We start from the raw sequence: 14,741 nt of genomic DNA, 5'->3' as shown, positions 1-14,741 counted from the left end.
TTTATACCAAATAGATACCCACCATATGCTCAGCAGTGACAGTTGTGTTGTAAAATATCAACTACTTTATTCGTGGTTAAAATGCTTCCTACCTCCAAAACTTTCACACTGGCATACTGAGCCAACAGATAGTTTTTCCTTTGAGTAAAGTGATGCCATTTAGTGTTGTTATAATTTCAGTGTAGCAATATTTAACAAGTGACCTGAACCTTTGTAACAAGCGAAAAATATAGACATATTCTATACATACAAACATCTGTTCTAACCTCACTAAGATATTCAAAACACCCAGAGACAGGATATGCTTTAGTGACAAACTTGGCCACACTTTGCATGTTAATAAATCCTTTCCAAATGGTACTGAGACGAGAGAGAAAGAGGGAAGTATCTCCATCCTGAGGGGATCGTGACTCTGTGATGCTGCAAAACAAAATCGGGGGAGAGAAGAAGGTTAGAAATGACACTTTCCCTTCTTTCTTCTGCCTCCCCCCACTCCTCAAATATTTAGGCATTTTAAACAAGTGAATAGATATTCTGAGAAAATTTAAACATCTAATTGCTACTCAGAATCCAAATAAGTGACAAATTGACTGTATTATAAATTATCTAAATTATGCTTGGAAATTAACTGAATCCTGGTGAAAGAATGCAAGGAGCTACTGAAAATAAAAGCATATATGCAGAGACAGGGAATGAAGGGTACTGTGAGAGACATATTTTGTAGAGTCAGGCTAGCAATGTGATTATATTATCTCAGACTCTATAGTAAATTTAAGCATCTTCCACTAAGTGAGTGAATGATACTGTATGTATGAAAACATCCTCATGGTAAAGAACTAAATATGACTATAAATTATAACTGACTTTGAAAAAAACAAAAACAAAACAATTTCATCCAAATTATAGGATATGTTTGTTTTCCCTGTTATGCATATTGAATGTAAGTGACCCTTGTCCTTTTACTAAATGGATCAATTAGTGAGACAATTTCAAACCACCCCCAAAATGAAGTCTAAGAACGTTTTAATTTTAGGATGAAATTCTGCTCTTAGCTATACCAATGTAAATTTGGAGTAACTCCACTGGTTTTCTCTATTTATACTAAAGTTTATATACCCATTATCCCACATTCATAACACCCTTTACTTTTAATGTAGGCAGAGTATGACATTTGGAGAGGAAAAATGAGGGGATGATAAATCAAAAGATTTTCTGAGTGAGGACATATTTTAAAATCTGAACTGCCTTTCTTCTTAATATAGAAAAAAACATATTATTGGTAGAAAATAGTAATGTCAAAGGCTCAGGAGATTGGTTTACTATAAAATGTACGCACTTGATATTTGGTGATGGTGGAACTGTCAAATATCTTGGATCTGGTGAGGATGATGGTTTTGTTAATATTGATTTAGGAGCTGTTAAAACAGATTTTGATGTTTCCTGTCTGGATTCCACCATGGAAACTTTGTCAGGTGCAGGGCTGGAATGCAATGCTGAGGTCACAGTACCAGATGAACTGCTCATTGCCGTTCTGGGGTCCCTGCCAGATACAGTTACTGTTGTGACAACTCCTGCAATGCAAGAGGTAGGATAAATGGAGACCTCTTCAGGCAAAGTAGATTCTGCATTATGCCCCTGTGCTGTTGGAAAGTATGTTGTTTCCAAGACTGACTGAGAGACTGTTTCTGTTACAGAGCCAAGAGTTTCTGCTGTGTTTTCAGATACTGCCTCTGTTTCAGGTGCTGCAGTTGGTGTAGAACTTTCATATTTTGGCTTTACTTCTGGCTTTGATTGTGTCTCCATCTTTTTAGCAGAAGTCATAGACAATTTTGATTTCTTTGGTGCTGGTTCATCATCAGATGCTGAAATCTGACCTTTAAATTAGACAAATAAAAGTTTTATTTATTGTTACTCATATAATAAATCACGCTGGAAAGAAACACCAAATAATTTATATAACATCTGCAGCGGAGCATTCTTCTCTCTCTCAAAACAGAAAATAAAGTTTACTACCTATACTAAATAAACAACTAAATAGAGCTAAGGTGGTCTAAATAAAAAAAGATAATTATATCAATTAACTCTACACAACTACAAAAAGGACCAGTTTATTCAATTAACAAGTACTATCAAACAACGTGGGCTTTGTCCTAGCCTACCGAAGTCAATAGACATCTTCCCACTGACTTCAGTGAGTGTTGGACTGGCCCTTTATACATAAGAAATCTTATGTGCAACACTAATTTGACAAAAAGAAAAGAAGTACTTGTGGCACCTTAGAGACTAACAAATTTATTTGAGCATAAGCTTTCGTGAGCTACAGCTCACTTCATTGGATGCATTCAGTGGAAAATACAGTGGGGAGATTTATATACACAGAGAAAATACAGTGGGGAGATTTATATACACAGAGAACATGTGTTCTCTCCCCACTGTATTTTCCACTGAATGCATCCGATGAAGTGAGCTGTAACTCACGCAAGCTTATGCTCAAATAAATTTGTTAGTCTCTAAGGTGCCACAAGTACTCCTTTTCTTTTTGCGGATACAGACTAACATGGCTGCTACTCTGAAACTAATTTGACATTATCTCTAAACTGAACATTATGTATACCTGTACAGATTTTGCAGTTCAGGTCAAAAAGATGGGCTCGATGCTGACTTGTTGTGTCCTTTAACATACTACTGAAAATATCCAGAAGGGGAGCACTACTTTTCTCTGGTGCATCTCGGGTTGATTCTTGCTGCTCCTAAAAATGAACAAATGTAAAAACAAATATTACTGGTTGTTCATTAATTTCAAATATATCAAAGCCTTTGGAATCCATAATTTGAATTTTAGTTGTTTTAACAACAAAAACCTTAAAAAGTCATTTGGTCTCATTAGCACCTTTGCAAAGGCATGGTATTTTGAAAACATTCTTCATACATGATCACTTTACCTGTGTTTCTTTTTTCCCCCTCCCTCTTTAGTAAGGAGATATCACAGGAAATCAAGAGCTCTCTTTTTTAAGAGTTATTCTGCTCTCGTTCCCCATCTGACATCAAAAATATGTCCTATCAAATCAGAAGTTTTCCCAGCAACCAAACTGTGATATTATCGATTGTGTTTTCATATGGAAAGTTAGCAGAAAGCATAGATTAACCCTTCAAAAACAAAGATCACTTCTAAAAGTTACTCTCTTTTTAAAATGAGCATCAAAAGGTAGATAAATATATAGTGTCTGATTTTAAAGAACGTCTGCAGTAGTATGCCCATCATTAAGCTTGGTGCACTCCTAAAATTAAAACGCAAATCCTTGTAAAACACAAATGGTTATTTTACATATTTAGAAACTTTCATTTTTTGGTGAATGGTATGCAGAACTAGTTGACACATTTCCCTCAGTGGTTCAGCACTTAAACAACTGTTTATACCTACATCTGAGTCAGACACTGGTGGAGAATCTTCCATATTTACATCTGGTATATTTTCCTGTTTTATGGCTGACTTCTTGCTTTCATGAGATTTACTTCTTGACTCTGTTATCTAAGAAAAGCATAAAATTATATTCTAACATCAAAAAGCCACATATGTACTTGTATCACTACTTTATACCCTATTACCTATTCTTTCAGTAACCACTGATGGCTACAAAATGTATTGGTCTGCCAAAATTCTCACCCTCAGCAAATGTTAAACAAACTTTTGTGCATATGACTCTAGAAAGTAGTTTAACAACATCACAAACCCATCAATAATTCCTATGTGAATACATGGTAAACAGAATTACATTACTTACTGATTTGATTGGTTTCTCTTTCCACACAGACAGCTCTTTGGAGAGAAGTTCTTCTGGCTTCATTCTCACTAGCTTTGACAAAGAAATCTCTTCACGAAGAACACGATGGAAAAGTCCCTGAAACAAAAACCTACTTTACTGACATGTTGAAGAATACTAATGGAGTTAGATAACTAGTAAAGGAGATTCTTGCAGAAGAATGAAGTTTATTCCTTAATTTATGAACTCCCTATTAAAAGGTACTAACTAGGTATAAGCAAAATTGAAAAGGCTTAGTACGATCAGATACTAAGGATGAATGGGCATACAGATGAACTATTTTCTGATCACTAAAAGTAGTTCTCCAGTGTAAGGTGAACTGCATTTCCACTACCACTGCCCATGCTAGACCTGTTCTGAGAATAAAAAGGACCTCAGCTTACTCTGCTCTCAAGTCTACATTTTCACAAGCATTCAATTCATGTTTTAAAAAAATCATCACTCTGGTCATCTCCAGTGAATTTGTGGATCCACTCTGGCTGAAGTCATCCAACGTGTCACACAATGCCAGAAAGGTAGAGAGAGTTGGAATTTCTTGCCACCTTTGCCCAGTATATCATTATAAGCAATATTGTATTCTGAATCAAAGTAACCAAGTGTTCTAGGAATTAATGAGCCACACACAAAGACATTTTGGATAACTGTATGATAAAATCACTTCTTTTCAGTCAAGATGTGAATAATTTTGGAATAACTTCGGGTAAGTTCTACAGCCTCAAAATTTAGAGCTAGTAGAGTTTTGGAGATGGAAATTAAAACTGTTAGTGTCAAAGAGGTTTCATATATTTTAGCATATACCCAGTGTTTAAGAACACAAACCTGATTTTTTGGGTCCTTAAGATTGAACATGATACTGCGATATTTACTCTTATATCGGTTGTCTGTAACTTGAAACAAGTTAAACATTTCCTTTTCAATATTCAGTGCTATCTTGCCCACTTCACTCTCTGTCATGACCAGATCATCACTATCATTGACTCTGTACAAAATAAAATAAATAAATTATTATACTTCCTCTAAAAACAGCATTGATATTAAATAAGTTTGGCAATTTTAATTGTGAGTAAAATCTCAAAAAAAAATAAAATAAATAAAATTGTGAATGCAGTGAGGCTACTCATGCATGAAGTTAATCACATACTTAAATGTTTGCTGGTTCAAGGCCTTAGAGGCAATATTCTCCACACAAGTATTTTTGTTTTCACTTTTGAAGGGAACTACAATAAGTTAGTTTCCCTACCACTAAAGAGGAAAAGTTAAGATGACATTGTACTTGTTTGTGTAACCTGCTCTGATTTCGTTTTGTTTTTTACTTTAAAACTAATTAGCAATCGTTTGAAATTATGTGGTGCTTTAGTGTTTGTCAATAACTGATTTGTTTTTAAATGATGTGATTACTACTATGGCACAGAATATTTTTTTCTTGGAGGGGGATAGGGAAAGGGGTAAACCTATCCATCACGCACTTCTATCCTTTGGCAACAGAAAAGTATATTAACCATACTATATTCTGTATATTTTCTTTAGATTTTAACTTAGTAACAACTGCATTATAAAAGTTTCTATGTTGTGATTTAAGACTTCGTATTAAAATTGCCATCATAATACTTCAGGTTTTTTTCCCTGCCCTTTAAGAACATTAACATTCAACTCTGATTCTGTGCATTTGGAATTTTTACCTCTGAATGTGAGATATTACCAAACTTTCTTTACTTCACTTTAATGTTAAGCTTATGTCAACTGTTTCACTTGAAGAATGAAGTCACTGCCTCCTTATCACTGTTAAAGAGCAGTGCAGTCTAAACATTTATTTCAAAGTTTGTTAATGCCTTTACAAAGTAAGTGTGTTGAATTCCCACCTTTTCCATAAAATTTCTTTGAGGGATCGTCGTATGTTTTGTCGAATTTGAGAGTTGGGTTGTGATTGAGTGGGGTTAGCTGCTCCTTTTGCTTGTGTGATTGTAGACGTAGCTGAAGTGGAAGACATTGCTGTTTTTCTAAGCCCTCCAGGTAAACTGGAAGACACAACTGATTTTTTGGAAACTGATGGTGAACCGTGGGAAAGAGGTGACTGTTTTGAAGAGGAAACGTTGCCTGATGAAAGCCAAGATTTCTTAGGAATTACACCTTTGAAACTCGCAGCAGAATATTTAGTTGGGTGTTTAGTTAGGGAAGTGCTAGTAAATGATGGGGACTTCTTTGGACCAAGGTTTTTGGACACGGAAGACATCTGTTTCTCAACTGTAGAAGCTGAAGCAACTCCTTTCTTTGATGCTGTAGTAGGTTCTATTGGTTTATCCTCACTCTTCTTCTCTTCCTTCTGAGCTGTTAAAACAAACAGAAAAACAATAAAGATATGGCTATAAAATAATGGCTATGTACAGTAATACCTAACTATACCAAAGAAGCTTTACAAATATATATAAAAAAATTATATTACACTTAGTATCTTCATTCTGCAACAGATTTGATAATTGTATTATTACTTTTGACATTCATTTAGATGGGAGACATCCTCCTAGTAATGAAAACCAGTTATTCATTCAGAAAGAACAGTCTCCAGGAAACAATGCCTCCAGTCTAATTTTCAAACAGGCATCAACTTCAATTTGTCATACAACCTATTACAAGCTCACAATTTCTTTAACTTTCACTGGCTTTATTAAAATAGGAAAAAATGTGCATTGGTATATCTTAGCTTGGTTTGGAATAAATTGAGTATTTAAACACTGGACAGAATATATTCCACACAAAGAGGAGGCTTAATATGGAGATTGAGATTACTTCATTTCAGACAAACTCCTTTAAGATTCTCAAAGAAAAATTATGAGGACACATCACAATGTATACAAAACATTTAAAAAGCTACACCACCCTCAAAGAGTCCAGACATGGGTTTCATTAACAATCAGATATTAATATTCAACTTGCATGACAATGAAAAGACTTCACCGGTGTTTTCTGAACATTTAATGTACCACATATTACTATTTGAATTAAATAATCAAGCTATAACAATTTACTTAACGCTTATTCCAGTACATATAGTTATTGTCTAGATTTTGTAAATTTGAGAGAACGAATTCACAGTGGCGAAATCATTTCCAAGAGCTTGACTGACTTTTACTAAACTAAACATTGTTTTAAAAAAATCAATTACTTTTCCTTTACATGAACATGATTTAAGGACTGAGTTGTGCACTGTTTGCTGCACTGAGCTTCCATACAGTCTCTCATTCTAATTGCTCCAGTTGAAAGTAAGTGAAATAATCTGACATCTCTAAGAATTTATTAGTAAGTTTTTATTTAACTTTGAGTTTTTCTAATTACCAGCCTCTCCCTCTGCCACTGCAAAGCTGTAAGATATTAGACAGGCAACTTGATGTCAGGAAAAGGTATAAGATTATGCAAATGAAGGCCCCAATTCTCAACTGTGCTACAACTCCACTTGGGAACATAAGGTGGTGAGAAAGGTGCCCATGCTATAATTCCTGGACCTGTTAGGGAATGATTCAGCATAGCAGGATCAGTAAAATCAGCAAAAGCAGGTAGGGACGGTTTCACATTGGGGTATTACATACAGAAACATTTACAGATAACAATTCTAATAGCTACACCACCATCCTGGATCTTTTATGATACATTGAATAGTCCCTTATGTGAAGGACTGAGGATGTGGGAGATTACTCAGGAACAACTCCTGAAATGTCATTCTATTACTTCCTTCTGAAGGAATGCTGGGAAGACCAAGTTGTGGCTTTGTGCTTCTCCTCTCAGACTAGAAGTAGCTAGACTAGTTAACGTAGACCCTTTTAATGACACAGAACACTTTAAACAAGTAGGACTTCTAAATATAAGATTTAATCAAAGAAGTCAAGTTTACCATAGAGGATTTGGTACACTTCCTGGACCTCTCCCATAGAATGCCCTCAAGACAAGTTATCAGGAGACCCAACACGTTTTGTTCTTCACCCTTCACACCCAACGCAATAGAATCAGAAAGCAGTGGCGAAGTTCAGACTCTTAGGATAAATATGTTTCCATCTCTTTTGAAATGGACTCCGAGATGTGTAATCTCCTAGGTGAGATAGACTTTTGGACTTGTTTGACACTATGTTGAAAAAGTTCCATTATCTTTAGAGACACAGAGACAGGTCCACACCTTCTTTCGATGGTCTGTTATTACAAAACATCAGAACTCAGGGAACTGATGTTCTAATGAACCAGATGACACAATATTGTAGTTGGAAGTAGCTATTGGCACATGAATGTAAGCATCTTGAAGATCCGCTTGAAGCATCTTGAAGATTAGTTACACTTGCTCAGTCAATACTCACATTCCAAGTGACTCCTTCCTGACTCTTGTGGGGCAAAATGTAACCCTTTCCAGTCCAGGATGAAACAACTTCCTTTTGACATCTTGAGTGTGATCAAGTGGAATGAATGAGTGAATTTCTTCACTGAGTGAACTAGAGTAATTTTTTGTCCTGAAAATGATTCACTGAAACTATTGCTGTCCCATCTTTCAGTGTACTGGGACAATATTAGCCAAAGTGAGGATGTACAGGAACTATGAAATAATAGTAATACATAATGCTTATATAGACTGGGAGGTGAGGAAAAGGGCCGAACAGTCTAATGTGATGAGCCTTCACTGATGTTGCAATGTAATAAGCTTGCGCCTAACTCTCAAAATTTAGTTCCTTCATTGGTAAAGATTATCTATCTTAGAGGTTTCCATAGTACCTTCTTTGTGGTACATAAGCACTTCAATAGTACCGAAACATATCTCCAGCCTAGAAACTAGACAGAGAAGGGTTTCCTACCATTTCAGTTTGGCCAAAACAGGTTCATCAGAATTACTGGAGGCAGAAGGCCCAGATACTTTATTCAACGGTCAGGAATGTTGGGAACAGGAGAGGCAAATATACCCAAGAGCCATGTATTGATGTAGCTGCAGAAACTAACATTTCCAGCCCTTCTTTCTTGGTTTATTGAATTTCCTACTCATTTTGAGTACATATCTTTTCTTATTTCTTTCAGTAAAAAGGGGCAGAAGCATGGTTTTTTGGTCAGTACAAAGTAAGGCAGAGCACATCTGGGATTTGAAAACAAACTGGGTGAAACCTTGAGTCTTCCTCAGTGCCAAGACTTTTGGGAAATCTGAGCAGTGTTACTATATTACTCATGTGGTAACAGTGAATGACTCAGCACTTCCTGACTAGTATATTAGAGTTGTAGAAATAAAATAAAAGACTATTCTGGAGAGAGGTTTGTTTGTATTTGTTATATTTGTAAGTGTTGTGTAGAATATTTAAAAAAAGGAAGAAGTCATATTTACCAACAGGAGTCTTTTGTATGCAGTTATAAATGGTTCATATTTAGCAACTTTATGCAGGTCTCCCAAGGTCGCATTGATTTGTGTAAGGATTTTTAGAATACATATGAAATTCAGTTACGTGTGTCAGCCCAAAAGCATTTTACCCAACAGAAAATTATGTAAGATTTTATATACTTCTATATCTCAAATATGACTTTTGATCCTGTTGTAGCTTAATACATACTCGTGACCTCATGAATATAAAACATACACAAATACTTTTGCCACCATCATCCTCCCAACCCCCTCTAGCACCATTGGCTTACCATGCTTTGCTTTATGTCTAACTTAGATTGTAAACTTCTTCAGGTAGGGATAAGTGATGTGGCTAAACATTGGGATATGCAAATTATCCAGTTTTATAAAACAAATGAAACAATTCTGACATATGAATGCTGAAGGGATTAATTTTATAGAAATGCCCTAGATATTCATGGTAAAAATGCACGTAATCATAACTCAAAGCAGGAAGTTGAACTCAAAATCTTCAACTGCAGTTTTTCTAGGATCCGAGGGGAAAACCTGGAGGAAAGCATCATCATTCTGTAGTATAACTAGAGTTATCGTCCCCCTTTAAAATATTTTATATTGCAGTTGATCCTATTTTTACACTTCATTTAAAAAATGAACAATCTAAAACCTGATCGTATCAGAAAAATGGCAATTTTATGGGAAATTACGTATTTATTAATAAGACATTACATTTAAAGAAAAATGGCCTCTATCTGCACAGAAATGAAATCCTACAAATTTCAGCCCAAGCAGAGATTAAGTAACTGCAGCAATTAGCTCAAAATGGTGAGAAATCTTCTAGTTGTAAAAGAAAGCAATTAAAATAAAGGGCAAAATCCCCCACTGCATCAGTTCAAGCATTCGGACATTTTTGAAAGCTTAAGAAGTGTTAAAATTTTTGTCTTCTACTTACAAAGACAGACGTGGTTAGCTGTTTTTCTAGATTTTGCCCTTTCTGTGGTTCACCTTTTTTTTTTTTTTTTTTTAAATCTGTTTTTGCTGAGGGAGATATTGCCTCCACAGAACAATGGAGATAACACATTTTTAGGTATTGATGATATTCTAGAACCATCCATATTTCCCTTAAGAAGTGCCTTTTTGACCTAGTTGTTATAACATTCACAACAATTAAGCACAGCAGCTGCTTTGAAAATGTTAGTCTTTTGCCCAACAGACTTTTTAAATTATGTAATAGCGCTTGACAAACGAAGTGAGATGTGATAAGCCTCAACGTGCACCATAAGGTAGGCTCATACATTCCTATTTCGGTCCAGATACCTAGTGGTCGTAGTATAGTAATTCCACTGAAATATCTGATCAGACTCAAAACTGAATAAAATCCTATTATAATCGACATCCACAAAAGCATAGCTATTTAATCATCCCATATAAAACTCTATGTTGACTAGAATTTTCAGGGGGGTCTGAAAGCAATATGTGATATTGTGTGTGTATGTATATACCGCAAATATTTTGCCACAACCGCTATTAAAGAACTGATTGAGAAATCTGAGCTTCCCTGGCTTTTGTGTATCAAAGTCAGGTATTTAAACACACACACTCCCCCACAAAATATTGTCAATCTATACATCAAACTCAGGGTTAATAAATAGTAAATGTTTCCTAGCTTTCATGGAAGAATTTTAAATGAAATGTTTTAATTGTTTTTTTCAAAGTAAATATTTCAAACACTAATCTCTGGAAGCTTAGAAGTGTTTTCCCCTTCCCTACTATGAAAACTTTACAAGTCTGATATCAAGAATCATGATTTTGATATAAAAATCATGATCTGGTGTAAAGCTGCAATGACTTTGTATTTCTCCCATTTAAGTGACAGCTGCTTTGTTTGGGAAGAATTTCGTATCTGATAGTAACAAAGGATTTTTTTTCTGCTGGTGCTGGAGGAATTTAACACTGAATGGTAGATAATCAAACTGTAAAGAGTTACACAGCAATAATTATGACAGTTCATTCAACAGAAAAAAAATGTACCTTATTGCAAATTTTCCATCGAGTACTGTCATTTAGCTCAAAAATATTTATGCAAATTTAGGAGTGATTGTATGCATACATAAGATGTATATGCAAATTTAGCAGTATTCATTTGTTGGTTACTCTTATAGCTAAAAAATATTCATGATGTGTTATAAATGTACCGGGTTCAAAATGAGCCAAACTGAATTAAGGAGTCAGTTTTAAGTTATAATAAGTGAAGTCAGTGATGGTTTATCATATTTTAAGTAAGTATGCTATCAAATTCTTTTTAAAATACACTTCATACTAATGTTAAAAATTATTCTCTGAACAGCATTCAGTATGGCTAGATTATATATTAATATTATATATATATTAATTACACACACGCACACTCATCTGTGTTGCACTATGGGTGACTTTCTCCATTATTGTGGAAGTGATAATGAAGGCATCTCCATCTACCCTATATATTAACAGGAAGGGAGCTAAAAACAAGTTTTTTTCTCCTGCTGATAATAGCTCATCTTAATTAGCCTCTGACAGTTTGTATGGCAACTTCCACCTTCTCTATGTATGTGTGTGTGTGTGTGTGTGTGTACGTATGTGTGTGTGTGTGTACATCTATATATCTTCTTACTATATGTTTCATTCTATGCAGCCGATGAAGCGAGCTGTAGCTCAGGAAAGCTTATGCTCTAATAAATTTGTTAGTCTCTAAGGTGTCACAAGTCCTCCTGTTCCTTGTGCGGATACAGACTAACACGGCTGCTACTCTGAAACTTGTTCATCAGCACTTTAACAGAAAAAAGGAAACAGAGCTTGAAAATTAATACTGTGCTCAATCCTTTGCTTCCCATATTTAGTCTAACATCAGGCTACTTAGGGTGGTTCGTTGCAGACTGCCTTGGCATTCTGCCAATGCAAAAAACAAAACAAAACAAAACAAAAACAAACCCCAACTACCCTAAAGTAAAACATTGTCAAAAATAAAACTTCAGCTTCTGAAATTGTTCAACCGATGCACTGTTGTGAAAAAGATGCTGTAGCATCTTTTATTCTGTGGCACTGGCATTACTACTGAAGTCATAAAAATTTCCTGAGTCAAATGATATAATTCTCCAGATCAGCAGACACCAGAAAATGAGGAAATAAACTTCAGAAATTTCACAATACTTAACAATTCAGTCTACATCTTAAATTGTGGTAACTAAAAATTTCTATCTAAGGGGACTTCTTGATTATAGAACTTGGAAGTTAACAGGATTTCTCAAGCACAAACTTGTGTTTACTTTCTAATTCAATTTTATAGATCGCTCAGTGACTTAAAAATACCTACTGAATGTTACCTTAAATACTTATTAATTTAAAGGACACTGCACTAAACCATTTAAAGAAAAATATTAATCAAAATGGGATTCACTACAACAATCACTCACTAACTCCGCCCCCTCCTCCCCCCCCCCCCCCCCCCCCCCCGCTTACTTCCCTCCCTTTTCTTCCTAGGACTGGCTACTTCACCTTGAACAGGCCCTTGAAATATGTTGTATGCAGTGTAATTGTAGCTGTGTTGATCCCAGGATATTAGAGACACAAAGCTGATACAATAAAATATATTACCTCACCCACTGTGTCCCTTGAAATGTGTTAACTATTTAAGGAACAGTTTGTTTCACCTTGTATTTATCTGTTACACTCTTGAGTCAATTCCCAGACCTGACAAAGACCTTTGTGTGAGCTTGAAAGCCTCTCTCACCAACAGAGCCTGGTCCCATCAAATATATTATCTCACCCACCTTGCCTCTAATATCCTGGGACCAACACAGCTATCACAACACTGCAGACAAGTTTTTCCACTGTTGTTTCATTTCCTTCCATGGAAGTCTGGCCTTAGACACCCACATCTTCTGAAAATCTTTCTGCATTTCTGTTTAGTCACTTAGGTCTGTGTGATCACCATTCATGGTCTTTCATTTAATAATCCCTATGATTTTAGTTTAGTAAGCTGTGTGCAACCATCTAGTTACTACAAGATTTTAACACTAAAAAATAAAATTCACTTCAGCTTACCGGAGGGGTGGGCTATCTGAATTATAGTTCCATCAAATATTCAATTTCTTGCTATAGGTCACACTGACAGTTTTAAACTGTGTGGCCATATAACAATACACACTTAGATACAGTGGTGAAGAGTCTATCATGCATATATCTCTGTGAAAATGGGGAGGTTTTTGCAGGTCTTCATAAAATTTGTATTAACCCCTCCCCCAGATCTATAACAGTACAATAGATTACTTGAACGAATATTTACAAATAATCTTTTTGTGGTTGTGGAAGATAAGTTTAGTAACTATTCACTGTGAGAAGTGCTGGGGGAAAATCATTGGAATGGGGTAATATTGCTGAATGTAGAACCCAGAATGTAGAACTCGCTATTACTTTCTACTGCTGATCTTATCTATTCACTAGTTATGACACCCATCACACTTAGGGACGTCATCACTTTACAGGAGCAAGTTAAAAAGCAAAAGAAATGTCCCAGGCATAGTCTACCCTTAAAAGTTGTATAAGCATAGCTACATTGGTCAGGGGTATGAAAATATCCACACCCCTGACTAACACAGCTACATCAATGGAAGAGTACTGCTGTCGACATAGCTAACGTTGTTCAGGAAGGTGGTATTCCTACACCGACAGAAAACCTTCTCTGGCAGCACAAGCTGCATGTACTACAGTAGGAATTTAAGCTGTCTTAGCTGTCCCAAAAAACTATGCCGGCATAGGTTCTGTATTTAGACATTGCCCAAGTATAGGAAGTAAAACCACTGCATGCCATTGCCGCATAGCAACTTTAAAGAACAAAGATTGAAAATTCCTTGCCAGCAGGTTTACTTTTGGGTACCACAGCCAGCAGTTTGTGAACAGGTTGGATGGAGCTGTGCTTTTTGAACATGGCCAGACTGGAATGCAGATGTATTTCTGGCAGAAGTAAATTTCTAAGGAGAGGGCCTAACATTGGAAATGCCATGTGCCCAATTCCCTTTAGCCTCTCCCTTAGACTCGGTAGGTTAAGGATTCTGGATGAGTGCAAGTAGCGTGGCAGGTCATACAGGGTGCACCAACCTCCAAGCCGACATAGGGGTATGTAGATTGTACCCAGTACCTTGATTTCACCCAAAGGTTAACTGGCATCCTATGCAGAGAACAAGTGTAGTGTGTTTTTGCTGATCCATCTTGCTCAGGGGCAGGTAGCTGCATTATAAGTTTCCAAATGAACTTTACTATTATGTGCTGCAGTAGTCTAGCCTAAACTGGTAGGAAAAGGCTCTCTCAGTCAGAGTTGGAAAAGGCATCCCTGACCACTTAGCTGAGAATCCAGGGCAGCAATCAGTCTAGTAAAACTGAGATTGTTAACTGCTTTACCAATGGGTGGGCAGGCTCCCTCAGTTTTGAATGTTCCTATATTTTGCCATTTCCACTTTCCTTTGCCACTCAGCATCACCGACATCTTATCTGGACTGACAGTAAGCCAACCAGGTTTCAGGCAGCTGTGG

The 14,741-nt window shown here is 36.1% G+C and overlaps 1 protein-coding gene across 5 annotated transcripts in view; it reads right to left on the bottom strand.

Annotated features, from left to right (window-relative positions):
- Nucleotides 1-14,741, bottom strand: part of DIDO1 (death inducer-obliterator 1) — a 96,103-nt gene that overhangs the window by 21,199 nt on the left and 60,163 nt on the right. For all 5 annotated transcript variants that reach the window (XM_037915842.2, XM_037915844.2, XM_043527486.1 and 2 more), the window contains 7 exons: nucleotides 5,681-6,146; nucleotides 4,641-4,800; nucleotides 3,783-3,899; nucleotides 3,422-3,529; nucleotides 2,615-2,750; nucleotides 1,337-1,874; nucleotides 267-420 (listed from right to left, as the gene is read on the bottom strand). In XM_037915842.2, coding sequence (XP_037771770.1) covers nucleotides 267-420; nucleotides 1,337-1,874; nucleotides 2,615-2,750; nucleotides 3,422-3,529; nucleotides 3,783-3,899; nucleotides 4,641-4,800; nucleotides 5,681-6,146 — 1,679 coding nt within the window. The remainder of the gene's footprint in view (nucleotides 1-266; nucleotides 421-1,336; nucleotides 1,875-2,614; nucleotides 2,751-3,421; nucleotides 3,530-3,782; nucleotides 3,900-4,640; nucleotides 4,801-5,680; nucleotides 6,147-14,741) is intronic.

The sequence above is a fragment of the Chelonia mydas genome, chromosome 13 (genome assembly GCF_015237465.2).
Source record: "Chelonia mydas isolate rCheMyd1 chromosome 13, rCheMyd1.pri.v2, whole genome shotgun sequence".
NCBI lineage: Eukaryota > Metazoa > Chordata > Testudines > Cheloniidae > Chelonia > Chelonia mydas.
This window is presented reverse-complemented; position numbering and strand designations above follow the sequence as displayed.